Source organism: Anolis sagrei, chromosome 4, assembly GCF_037176765.1.
Source record: "Anolis sagrei isolate rAnoSag1 chromosome 4, rAnoSag1.mat, whole genome shotgun sequence".
In the NCBI taxonomy this organism is placed as follows: domain Eukaryota; kingdom Metazoa; phylum Chordata; class Lepidosauria; order Squamata; family Dactyloidae; genus Anolis; species Anolis sagrei.
Genome location: NC_090024.1, coordinates 208,597,602 through 208,611,190, shown reverse-complemented (window position 1 = coordinate 208,611,190; position 13,589 = coordinate 208,597,602). Strand labels below are relative to the sequence as shown.

Here is a 13,589-nt window from a genome sequence, read left to right as displayed (position 1 = left end):
AAAAACTATGACAATATTCTGTATCTGGAAACAAATCCTTATGCAGGATTATATTCTGCCAAGTATACCATAGTACACTTCAATGACAAAAACTGACATTAAACACTATATTATAGAAAGTCTATTTTGCAGTCTTTTTTTTTTTTTCAGCCTCCAATGAAGCAATCAAATTCTACGGGAGACAATGAAGCAGACTTCAAAAATATCTGCTACTTATCTGCTCAGCTATGTCAAATAGCAAACTGGGTAATTGGGGCACCCAGAGCCATTGGCAGTCATGCTATGGCACTTCATGTGCCACTTTTTTGGCCTGTGAGTGTTGAGCTCCAAAAAGTTATACAAACCTCATACAGTATAATTATATAATGACAGAGTTCTCACATTACATCTGGCATTCAGCAGTCTTATGATGCTTATGGCCTTTATATGTTGCTATCCCAAAGCCAAAAGAAAAGTACTTGTAGACTTGAGGCAAAGGAAAACTGGTCATTAAGATGTTTATTAAAAAATCACACCAGAAAGGTTTTCATATGCAGTGAAAAGGATGCAAGGAAATTTATGTCAAATTAAATCATTAATTCCCATTATAATTGGACTTTTTATGTAGTCAACATAAAAAAAATTGCAAAATAAATGTGACATCAGAGGCAGGTGAGTATCTTTCCTTCAGCATTGACTCACTTTTCATAAAAGAATTAGTTAAAAATTAAACAAGACTTCCTCCAGAAATATTCTACTGAATATCCGGTCTTACTACCTAGAGCCTCTGCTGGAGAATCATACTTATTTAGAGAATAAGGAGAAATTGCATATCCTCCTACAGGGTTCAGATAAAAACTCTATTTTAAAATTGACCCTTTTTACGCAAAAATCACTGGCCATCCACGAGAAGATGGAAGCAGAGAGAGGTGAACTTGCTGCCATTAACAAAATTCAAACTTAAAAACTTAATATGGATATGCCACTAGTTTTACCTACCCGCGCCCCTGCCCAAACCCTACTTTAAGGAATTAATCAATTTTTTATCTTTTTATCTTGTAATTGCACAATCATTTAGGAGTGGGTTGACAGGCCAGTAGGCCGGGATGCCTTGTATTCATATATGGTTTTACTGTATGTGTATGGGGCAAGTGTGTATGTTTTGCATGTTTTGATATAGTCAAAATTGACTAATCAATAAAGAATTGTTGTTGTTCTACTGAAATGGAAGACTTTGCATAATCTGTGAAGACATTTATAGGGGAACTGAGATCAGAAGTTCTATTTCACACATACATTTTACAACTCTGTGTTACTTTGCGTTTTCAGTAATGCACAGCAAAGTTGTCAGCTTTCATTGATACACTGCACATGAACAGATTGTTAGATTTACCTGATTTGGTGAAAGGAACTCTTGGTTATTGTCATTCATTCCCATATACATGTTCTCTCCGTCAAACTGTAAAGACAAGAAGAACCAGATTTTATTGAGGTGCTGAACATGTCACAAGAAAATGTTCTTTTGCAAATAGAAAACAAAACATTTCTTTCAGATGTAAAATACTTTATTTCATTGATGAGCATCCTGTGCCTCACTGGCTACAGAAGAACAGTATTTGATAAAACCAGAACAGCCATGTCCTTGTAGAAAATTGTAATGTACTGTGTCAAAGGCATCTTAAAACAAAAGCTGGCCTTGAAGTTAAAGAGCCCCTAGAGCATGGAAGGATACCTGTAAAAAAAAGTAATATTTTCCAGATACTGGTTACAGTGTTTGAACAGTAACTTGATGCTGTTACTTATTGAGATGGGGTAAAGCGGTGGGAACAAGGTAACTCATTATATTCCTCGTCATGTTACTTTTCAATTACTTTGCATGTTTTAAGAAAAGAGAAATGTAGAATTGGTAAGAGAATTATATACAATTTGAAAAATTCCAGTCAAGGGGCACACCAATGTGGGAGAGGTGCATCTGAGGCATTTGTGCCTCAGAACTGCCCCAGATCCCATCCACTTGTCCCTGTGTTGCTTCTCCTTACATGGAGCTCCCTGCAAAGGTTCCGCTACTGCCTCTGCTGAACTCATAACAGGATACCCATGCAATCAGTAGAGCAACTTCCCTCCTTCTTGTTGATCCCAACATTCTGATATGAGCAGAAGCAACCATGATGGCCAGGTGCTCGCAGGGAGCTTCGTGGTCAGAGGAGAAACAATCTTAACACATGGATGTCTTATCCCCTTCCCTGTGCAGATCGGCATAGAAAAAAGGTGACAGCAGTAGTGTGCATTTGGACAACAGATCAGGCTGAAACAAACCTGATCCATTTGTCCAGATAACCACAATCCTGTGAATAGTTTGGTGTTTCATGCAAATTCCAGAGTACCCCTCAGCTTTGGTTAGCAAAGCCTGGCTAAGGGCAAAAAGCTCTAGATACAGTAGAGCAGGGGTCCTCAAACTTTTTAAACGGGGGGCCGGATTACTGTCCCCCAGACCGTTGGAGGGCCGGACTATAGTTTTTTTTAAAAAAAAATGACCAAATTCCTATGCACACTGCACATGTCCTATTTTGCTACTGTTATGAATTGTAATGTAAGTATCTGATATGCATGATGTATTTTTATTGTTACAATCTGAACATAAAGCATCGTTTTAGCATTTCTGGAGATAAAATAGTTCCAATTAAAATGAGGAAAGCATTCTATTTTCTGTCTTTTTGAAAGTGGTTTTTGGAATATGTAAGCATGAGGCCCCTTTCAGGGGGAGACGGGCAGGGTATAAATATAGGAAATAAATCTATATAAATAAAAATGTAATGTTCGTTTGTGGGATTAACAGAACTCAAAAACCACTGGACACCTAATGTATGTCCTTCACTCACAAAAAATTGATTTTGTCATTTGGGAGTTGTAGTTGCTGGAATTTATAGTTTACCTATAATCAAAGAACAGTCTGAACCCCACCAACGATGGAATTGAACCAAACTTGGCACAGAGTTCTCCCATGACCAACAGAAAATACTGGAAGGGTTTGGTGGGCAGTGTCCTTTGGTTTTAGAGTTGTAGTTCACCTACATCCAGAGATCACTGTGGACTCAAACAAGGATGGATCAGGACCAAACTTGGCACTGATACTCAATATGCCGAAATGTGAACACTGGTGGCGTTTGGGGGTTGTATTTGCTGGGATTTATAGTTCACCTGTAATCAAAGCATTCTAAACTCCACCAATGATGGAATTGAACCAGTCTTAGTACACAGAACTCCCATGAACAACAGAAAATACTGGAAGGGTTTGGTGGGCATTGACCTTGAGTTTTGGAGTTGTAGTTCACCTGCCTCCATAAATCACTGTGGATTCAATGAAAGATCTGGCCCAGACTTGACACGAATATTCCATATGCCCAAATGTGAACACTGGTGGAGTATGGGGGAAATAGAATCTTGACATTTGTGAGTTGTAGTTGCTGGGATTTGTAGTTCACCTACAATCACAGAGCATTCTGAACCTCATCAACAATAGAATTGGGCCAAACCTTTCCAGAGCAGCGCGGGATGGAGAAGCCTGTGGAGGGAGAAGTGCTCTCTGCTCTCCCGCAGAGAACCGAGAGCGAAGCAGAGCGGACGCCATTCCCCTGTAACAGACGATCCCTGGTGGTAAGAAAGGCGTGCGCAAATGGTGGAGGCGGCGCCGGGTGGGCATGGCCAGGCTTCCAGGCCAGGGAAGCCAGCATCACTTGGCCACGCCCACCCGGCGCCGCCTCCACCATTTGCGGACACCTTCCTTGCCACCAGAGATCGTCTGTTACAGAGGAATGGCGTCCGCTCTGCTGCACTTCTCCCTCCACAGGCTTCTCCTTCCACACGGGATGGAGAAGCCTGTGGAGGGAGAAGCGCTCTCTGCTCTCCCACGGAGAACAGAGAGCGAAGCAGAGTGGACGCCATTGCTCTACCACAGAAGATCCCTGTGGTAGAGCAATGGCGTCCGCTCTGCTTCGCTCTCTGTTCTCCGTGGGAGAGCAGAGAGCGCTTCTCCCTCCACAGGCTTCTCCATCCCGTGTGGAAGGAGAAGCCTGTGGAAGGAGAAGTGCAGCAAAGCAGACGCCATTGGCGGCGGCGAGGGGCTTTGGACAGGCCAGGACAGGCTGCGCGGGCCGAATAAAGGCCCTTGGCGGGCTGCATGTGGCCCGCGGGCCGTAGTTTGGGGACCCCTGCAGTAGAGTCTCACTTATCCAACTTTCACTCATCCAAAGTTCTGTATGCAACAAGTCTGCCTCCTGCCCGGATCCACTGCTGTTTCAACACATTGTGATGTTTTGGTGCTAAATCGTAAATACAGTAATTACTAAATAACATTACCATGTATTGAACTGCTTTTTCTGTCAATTTCTTATAAAACAGGATGTTTCAGTGCTTAATTTGTAAAATTGAAACATAATTTGATATTTAATAGGCTTTTCCTTAATTCCTCCTTATTATCCAACATTTTTGCTTATCCAATGTTCTGTTGGCCCATTTATGTTGGATAAGCGAGACTCAACTGTATTTTTACTAATGTGGCCAAGCCCCAAACATATCTAAAAATGCCCTTTTATGAAAATATTTATGACACCTGTACATTGACTTCTTATATTACTTTAGAAAGGTAGCTTAATCATTTAAAAAATAAAACAGTTGTAAGTTAACTCCTGTGTTTGAAACTTATCATTTCAGAATCTGAGAGTCCTTGCCAAGGCAGTCCCTGAGAGAGAGCTCCTAGTGCTACCAGTCAATAGACTTCAAGGAGCTATTCTGCCTTTCCCTGTTCAATGAACTTTGCATGGTAAGAAGAAACAGAAGTAGCAGTGGGAAAACACAAGAAGATTACAAATGCAAAATGACAACATTGGGATACCATCTGATTAAAAAAGGCCTGACACTTCCACAACAAAATTTCATTCAGAAAAACCCAAAGACTCCAAGTCTCATGTACATGAGCAGTTGTGGCTGAGAACGATAGGAAAGAAAGATTCCTTAGTGTACGGCAAGGCTTTTTCACCTTCTAGTCAATGTCAAAAGGAAAGCCCTACTATGGGCACAGAAGGCTCAATAAAGGCCTGTGTGTTTTTATACCAAATACAGCATTGTGAAATCATCTCTGATGTATTATTTCTTACAAAACAAAGTGTAGATTACAATTCCAAAGCTAGAATTAATTATTAAAAACAGAGAATCCCAAAAGGACTGGCAAGGTCATTTGAGATAAAGATTAACTTATGCTCCTTCCCTTCCTCACTCCCCCACACCATGACTTGTGTTGACTGAAATCTTACTCCTCTGAATTACTATGAAGCAATGTAGCAAAATGAATATATACTTGGCAAGGAATGACATTACAAAGGCAAGACTGGTTAAACCACAGGGAACAAAAATCAGAATAAAGTCTTAAGGTTTTTTGCAGATACTTGTTCTTATTGTAAAAACCATTAGTCTCACTTACACACCCATATAGACCAATGAAGGCTATACAATAAGCTGAAAATAGGACTCAAAGAACCATCTCTTCAAAAATGGGAGTGGGACTTAGGATACCTTAAAGACTAACAGGTTTTTGGTTTGGAGTTGTTTTGTTTGTTGGTTTGTTTGTTTGTTTGTTTTGGTACAAGCTTTCCAACACTATCGGGACTAGCAGCCATTGGCTCATGGGTCAAAGAGGGGTCCTTGGGACACCTTTTTAGGTAGTACTGTTCTAAACCATACCTACAGTATAATGCACCAAATTAATTTTGTGGAAAAACTCTCACTCTTTGTGCTAAGAAGAATATTTTTAAATGTTGGCTGTGGCTCACCATTAGTGCATAAGATTCATTTCACATTCAAGTACAATCTAAACCAGTGGTTCTCAACCTGTGCGTCCCCAGGTGTTTTGGGCTACATAGTGTGTGCAATTCTGGGCACCACAATTGAAGAGAGATATTGGCAAGCTGGAATGTGTCCAGAGAAGGGCAACTAAAATGATAAAGGGTTTGGAGAACAAGCCCTATGAGGAGTGGCTTAAAGACCTGGGCATGTTTAGCCTGCAGAAGAGAAGACTGAGAGGAGACATGATAGCCATGTATAAATATGTGAGGGGAAGTCATAAGGAGGAGCGAGCAAGCTTGTTTTCTGCTGCCCTGGAGACTAGGACACGGAACAATGGCTTCAAACTACAACAAAGGAGATTCCACCTGAACATTAGGAAGAAGTTCCTGACTGTGAGAGCTGTTCAGCAGTTGAACTCTCTGCTTGGAGTGTGGTGGAGGTTCCTTCTTTGGAGGCTTAAACAGAAGCTGGATGGCCATGTGTTGGGAATGCTTTGAATAAGTTGAGGACCACTGATCTAAATCATTTGTGATTGAATATATATATATTCTAGAGGTTAAGTTCACAATGTTTCGAAGTTCTTAGTTTTTCAATCTTTCCAGAAACTCACTTCAAAGCATAAACTGTGGAAGTTGACTCTGCATCAGTTCAAGCTAAAAAGGCCAGCCGAACCCAAGAAGGTAGCACACCTCCATCAAGGAAGGTCAGTTGTCACTTAACAATATGGCACACTATTGCAGCATATTAAGTCCCATCATTTGGAGAAGAGAAATAAAAGCAAGCAAACAAAAATCCAAATAAATCGACTTTTTCTTGCATTTCTCCTTCATTTCTTTTACTGTATTTATACCCCACCTCTCTCACCCCGAAGGGGATTCCTTAAGGACAATAGTTTTGTAATGCAGGACAATAGTATGTAATGCATACTCTAATCTCAAGGATCTTTTCTTAAGATTTTTTAAAAAACATTTTTTCATCCTTAGCAGCACACAAATAATAATAATAATAATAATAATAATAATAATAACCTTATTTTTATATCCTGCCACAATCTCCCCAAAGGGACTCGGGTGGCTTACACATGGCACAGAATGTCCAAAGATATAAAAGCAAAACCTATCTATAAAACAACATATATTAAAATAAAAGTATCATAAAATACGACAGCCCAAATAAAACACACTAACATTAAAAAGTATAAAACAGATTATATTGTAGCTGCTAGTCTTGTTTAGCAGCCACGATGTAATATAGGTTGAGTAAACCTTATCTCAAATAATTGAGACCAGAAGGTTTTTGGATTTTTTCCCCCCAGATTTTGAAATACCTGTATTTCCATATATTTGCATAATAAGCTATCTTGGAGATGGAACTGAAATCTAAAGTACAAAAATGTGTTTCATATATACACACCATACACCCATAGCCCAAATGTAATTTTATACACATTATTTTAATACACTGGACCCTCAGAAACCAAAGATGTTATTAGCTCTGCCACCCATCTGAATGATTTTGGAGTATTTTAGATTTTGGATTTCCAGATAAGGGAAACTCAATGCGTATTGTGATTTTATGTAGGTGAAGCGCTGATCTATTGCACACACAATATGCACGTTCGTTTCTATATTCATTCAGCGCCTAGCACTTTCTACAGCTTGGAAAGGGGCTTAATTGCATCATCTCCATTCCAAAACTGGGTAGGAAATTGAATTCATTTCTATACGCACACATTTTATAAACAGTGCTGTTTCCTTGGAAGCAAATTCAAACTCTCTTTATATTATTTTGTAAAATGTGCTTTATGGTTTTATATATTCTTCTTGCCCATCTCCCTGTAACTAATGAAGCTTGTCTGAAAATTACTGTGCTTCTGATTGCCGACCAATGACATTGAAAATCAACCCTCAAAATTCAGTGACAACTTCAAAACTTCCATACAAAAGATTAGATTTTGTTTTCACCCTCCAGCAATATGGACACAAACAAATTTATTATAAAAATTATCCTGCCAGGGTATTTTTTTTTCAATTAAATCTTTCCCACTTATGCTACTGCCAGGTATAGTAGATAAATAATGTGTGCTATATTCCCATTATCATTGTACTGCAGAATGCAATTGAAGACAATTGGTTTCATCATTCCACATTGATTTACGGTTGAAACAAAACATTTTAATATTTTCCCTTTGTTAGGATGGTTTTCTTCCAGTTTCGATTAGATGCAGCTCCTCATGCATGTCGAGATACTAATCAATTCTCAGATATAAAGACATGCATTCATCATACCCTGTTTCCGATAAAAATTGATCCAATTTATCTTTAATCAGCTAAGTATGCAGCACAATGGAAATAGTTCTGTTAATTTGAAAAAAAAATAGTGTGGAACTATTGTCTTAATTATTTCTCTGCCCTCACGCAATTGATTTTAAAATAGTATATATTTAACTTTCTCTACTAAAGAAACAAAGAAGAATTTTAGAGCAGAATAAAATCCCTATACAATTCTCTATTCTGTTTTAATTGGTTAGTTATGTATCTGCACATACAGAAGTTACAACCAAAGGTCAATATACCAATATATCAATATACTGATACAAAATAGTTTAATATCAGGGATAGTGTCTTATAAATGTGTAATTATATACACATTTACTTCTATGAAAGCATTACTGAACTGTAGTTTATGAGTGCAGACAATTTTAAAATAAACAAATAAATTTGGTTCTTCTGCAAAATACTTCTCTTTAAAACCTGAGACTGCAGAAAAGCAGTAAAATTGATTTAAACATTCCTTAATGAAGGGCACATGAGCTCCAGCCATATCAAGATTTCACACTTTGTGTTTGATCTGTGCTTGATCTGTTGGGTGTGCTACATGGTGCCACCTATCAAGAAAGAGGTCCCTAAGATCTACAGAGATACTCGCTAGAACACCTCAGTAAGCAAGAGTCCAAAAGTAGCAGGCTAAAACTCAGAACCTAAAGCCATGGCTAATACAGAATAAGAGACTTCCTCCTGGGCACACAGAAGATTGGGCGACTTGGAACGCGCTGAACAGACTGCACTCTGGCACCACGAGATGCAGAGCCAGCCTTAAGAAATAGGACCACAAAGTGGAGTCCACGACATGTGAGTGTGGAAAAGAGCAGATCACCTACTACAATGCAGTCTGAGCCCTGACACATGCACACTGGAGGACCTTCTTATAGGAACATCAGAGGCACTCCAAGTGGCCAGCTACTAGTCAAAGGACATTTAATATAATTGCCAAGTTTTTAAACTTTGTGTGTGTTTTTTTTAAATACATTACAACTGTACCCTTGGTTAACTCCTGATATGAAAAATAAACCCATCTTCCATGAAACTCTACCAAAAAAAACCCTTTTTAAATTTGGAGTGTTTTTTACATTCTGTGTTCTAATATTGTACCTGCTTTCCTTAGTAGGCTGTTCTGTCATTTGTATGTAAACTGTTGTTGTTTTTGCTGCCACTGCTGTTGCTACTACTAAGTGCTTGTTAAGTATCTGAGAGAAATACTAAGACATGTACAAAACATTTTTAACCCCCACTTATAATAGTTATTCTCAAGAAGAAGAAGAAGAAGAAAAGGAGAAGAAGAGAAGAGATAAGCAAAAGAGTACTGTTACTCAGGCACAATATCACAGCATACTATGCTAAATGGCAACAGCAAAATAGACTTCCATGTAAGTGCCAAGATGAAAGGCTAATGGGGAAATAACTGTATCGAACCATTAATGTATGGAAACATGAAAAAAGAGACAAAGCATGCCAAGTCAAGAATGTGGCAAGTAGGAAGAGAAATGATTAAAAAGAAACTGAAGTTTTACAATGAGAGAACAAGAAAAACAAAAAGAGTGGGACAGATGTGAATAAAAGAAATTAGAGTTTTAAACTATTTAAAGGCTAAAAGAGGCCAGATCTGATAAAATATGAGGCCAAGGTAGAGGGTGGGACTCAGTAGAACAATGGCTTCAAACTACAAGAGAGGGGATTCCATCTGAACATGAGGAAGAACTTCCTGACTGTGAGAGCCGTTCAGCAGTGGAACTCTCTGCCCCGGAGTGTGGTGGAGGCTCCTTCTTTGGAAGCTTTTAAACAGAGGCTGGATGGCCATCTGTCAGGGGTGATTTGAATGCAATATTCCTGCTTCTTGGCAGGGGGTTGGACTGGATGGCCCATGAGGTCTCTTCCAACTCTTTGATTCTATGATTCTATGATTCTAGGACAACCTCTCCATTAGCTAGGATTATTTTGAGCCTTCTTTATTTGTTATTGTATTGTTAAACAATAGTTTTGGTTATCTTAGTGCAGGAGTAGGCAGATTCGAGAGCCCAGAGGGTCCTAAGCTGCTATTTTCAGTTTCTCCAGAAATCATGTCTTTTAAATCTGTTTTGAGTAGAGATTTTGCTGCTTTTGGGTGAGGCCAAAACAGTACAGTACAATCTTCTGACCTAAAGCCTTCTAATGTCATTTTTTAAAGTAGAGTGAAAAAAGGTATGCAGGATATTTAGGAGTGCATTGATGGGGTGCGGGATTCCAGGGTTTGGTGGCTGAATGGTCACAACTCATGTGCTACACCCTTCACTTTCACTTGCTGGGAACAGACAGGGCAATATAGAGCTACTATGAACTTCAGGAACTTTAATATCAGGCTTCTAGGCTGTCTGGATTAAATGGGACTAGGAGGTGCTGTTTTAAGGTGATTGCAATCTAATCCACTGAGTCAATTAGCCCTTTGGTTCAACATTTCCATGTCATTAATTGCTAGTCTGGATCTACATGAAACCACTTCCATGCTCTCCAACCAAGCCAAATCCAGGGTAATTGTGGAGGTTCTAAGCACAGGCATGGACCAAGGACAAACAAAATAAGACTTACCACAAAACAAAGATATTCTTAGCAGGGTATCTGAAGTTAGAGCATCCTTGCATGGCTTTGACAACAGCAATTTTTCTGATATAAAGCAGAACTGACAACTGCCATACATCTTTGTCACATTATAGCAACACAATCCATGTGAGGCTACACTTGAAGAGTATTCAGAAATTTCCACAGGCATGATCTGAAGGAACCAGAGTCCTGCTTAGGATCCACGACCATTCTTATTCTCATTGAACTGCACGAGACCATTTCATTTTAAGAAACAATCCCCTCAAGTTAGAGTTCTGATTTTCACCTTAAATGCCCTGTGCAATTTTTTAGCAGGTCAGTTAAAAAAATACGATGAAAGCTTGCCAGACCAAAGTATCTTCATATGTCATCTTATTATCATTTTAATTGGGAAGCACTGCAAAGTCTTTTCAGCTTTGACAGGCAAGCCCCATCTGCACTGCCATATAATCCAGTTTGAAATGCATTCAAATGGTCAGTGTAGACTCATATAATGCAGATTGAACCACACTGAACCAGATTATATGAGTCAACACTGCCGTATAATTCAGTTCAATGCATTTAATCTGCATTCTGAAACTGCATTATATGGCAGTGTAGATCTGGCCTCAGACTGAGAAACTCCTTCTTTAGGAAGCCAAATTGGCTCTTTATTTGTGGCTTTTTGAAGAATGTCTATAATTTTTGGCTTCTCTTTTGTGTGTGTGTGATTAGAAGCTGCTTTGGGGTCTTGTTATAATTGTACATCATCAGCGATCATACTTCAAGAGGTTGCACTGATAAATCCCAATATGACCATATTATTATTTTTATTAAACGACACTGAACAAGCTATATAGCGTTGTAGGTGTTGGAATGTGACAAGACTTTGAAGATATGGGTTTTGCTATGTCATGCTTCACACTCCTACACAGAACAGCTGAGAAAGCCCAAAGTCTCAAATGCCACAAAGATATTTGAGTATATCAGGGGAGCGACTTAATGGCTCATATTGAAAAGCCAAGATAAACAATGGCAGCTTTTGCACAGGCTTGTCTAACAGTGTGTAAGATTTAGCTAGCTAATACTCAGAGTATATCATTTGAAAAAGCAAGACTGTTTCTAACAGTTTGCACTCAAAGTTATGTTAATGATATTTCACTAAGAAGGTACATAGAATATCTTTTCATTACACTGCAGGTTCATCCAAAGTGTGAACTAAATTGCAATGATTCTGAGATATTTGAGACAGTTCCAAAATAAAGAAGCATTGTAAATGTAGATGTAAGCATTGATAACTATTTGGATTTGCAAGTACACAGAGATCCAAATCTATTTTTAAAAATAAACACACATCTTCCCAAGCACTCCACATATATTTAGAGGTTAAGGAAAAGGAGAAGAGGGAGAAAGAGTATCATCTGACTGAAAGTTATAGTTTCTAATCACAGCAGATAGATTTAACAGAGCTGCTCCATCGTATTTGTAGTGTACTTGAGACTCAAAAAGACTTTGATGGGTACATGTTGAGAAAATGTTTTTCATTTAACATAAATCTCTGGATTGTTTACCTGTACTTCCATAATTTCCATCTTTCTTGCAAAAGACATCTCTATGACATGTCAATTTTATAAACTAAAAATAAATGATGTAAAGGGAAGCAAATCTCTTTACATACACAGCTGTAGAAGCCTATCATAATGAACTTTTTTGCAGGTTTTTGATCAAGAGCCCACTTTCAGCTTTATTTCGTAACATCTGTACAGAAATATGTGACGGAAACAAAAGAACATCCTTCTTGAATATTTGCTTTTGCACAAATCTTTTTAAAAAATATATCTTTATTGAGATTTTGCTTACAGATATTTTAAAAAGGAAAAATCGGGAAGGATTGGGATGGGTAGTAGTGTATGGGTTGGGCGAGCAGGTTGGGGGAAAGGGAGGAGGAGATTAAGAGGAACGTTGTCAGGAAGGAAAGGAGGTGGAGGGGGGAGGATTGAGGGAAGGGAAGGTAAGAAAAAAATATAAATAAATAAAAATAAATAAAAATAAATGTTGATTCCCACATTCGTCTTCCCTGCATCTTAATCTTCCTTCTCTGCATCAATAACATTATTTACAATTAGTCACTTCTCTTTTATGTCTTCATTGTTCTGGAACCTATTTTTCCCTACTTAATCCATTTTCGCCTTTATGATTAGGAATCATTGTGAACTTTGTTGAGTTTTCATATATTCCTTGTACAATGTCCAGTCTGTAGGTTTCAGAGGTTTTTCCCCTGAATCTTTTAAGTAGAAAGTCAGTGTATCCATATCCATTATTTCCCTTACTTTGTTCTCCCAGTCTTCTTTTGTTGCTGTTTCTTTAAGTTTCTGTTTCCTTGTGAATACAGTCCTGGTGGCAGTGGTCAGGTAAGTGAACAGTTTGTCTTTGTTTTTGTCAAGCTCGATGTCTTCATCTGTAATTCCAAGTACGAAATATTCTGGTTTGAGTTGTATTGTTGTTTGTAGGATCTTGCTAGCTTCCTGTATTGTTTTCCAGTATTTTCTTGCTTTAGGGCAGGTCTGTTACAGTATATGATTTTGTAAGTCTTGACAAGAATCATCTCTTGCTTATATGTGTGTTGAGGAAGAACACATGGACAATGTAGCAATCAAGTTAAGGTGAATGTATATCAGGTGAAGGTTTTCTTGATGCAAGTAGTAGATGAGATGGAGTGATCAGAGATGGAACTACTCCACAAAGATTGCTGGAAAGAAGCAGATTAATACATTGTGTTGTAAGTTTCCTTTCTCCTGCGATGGACAATGTGTTTTCAATGCTGCTGTATTTTTCTTTATAAAGCTACATGTATTAACTACTCCAGAGTAAAGACATTTT

At 38.5% G+C, this 13,589-nt stretch overlaps 1 protein-coding gene across 8 annotated transcripts in view; it reads right to left on the bottom strand.

Annotated features, from left to right (window-relative positions):
- The window catches only part of TOX2 (TOX high mobility group box family member 2), a 268,905-nt gene that overhangs the window by 182,093 nt on the left and 73,223 nt on the right, over positions 1-13,589 (bottom strand). For all 8 annotated transcript variants that reach the window (XM_060772356.2, XM_060772362.2, XM_060772357.2 and 5 more), the window contains exon 2: positions 1,373-1,438. In XM_060772356.2, the coding sequence (XP_060628339.2) occupies positions 1,373-1,438 (66 nt within the window). The remainder of the gene's footprint in view (positions 1-1,372; positions 1,439-13,589) is intronic.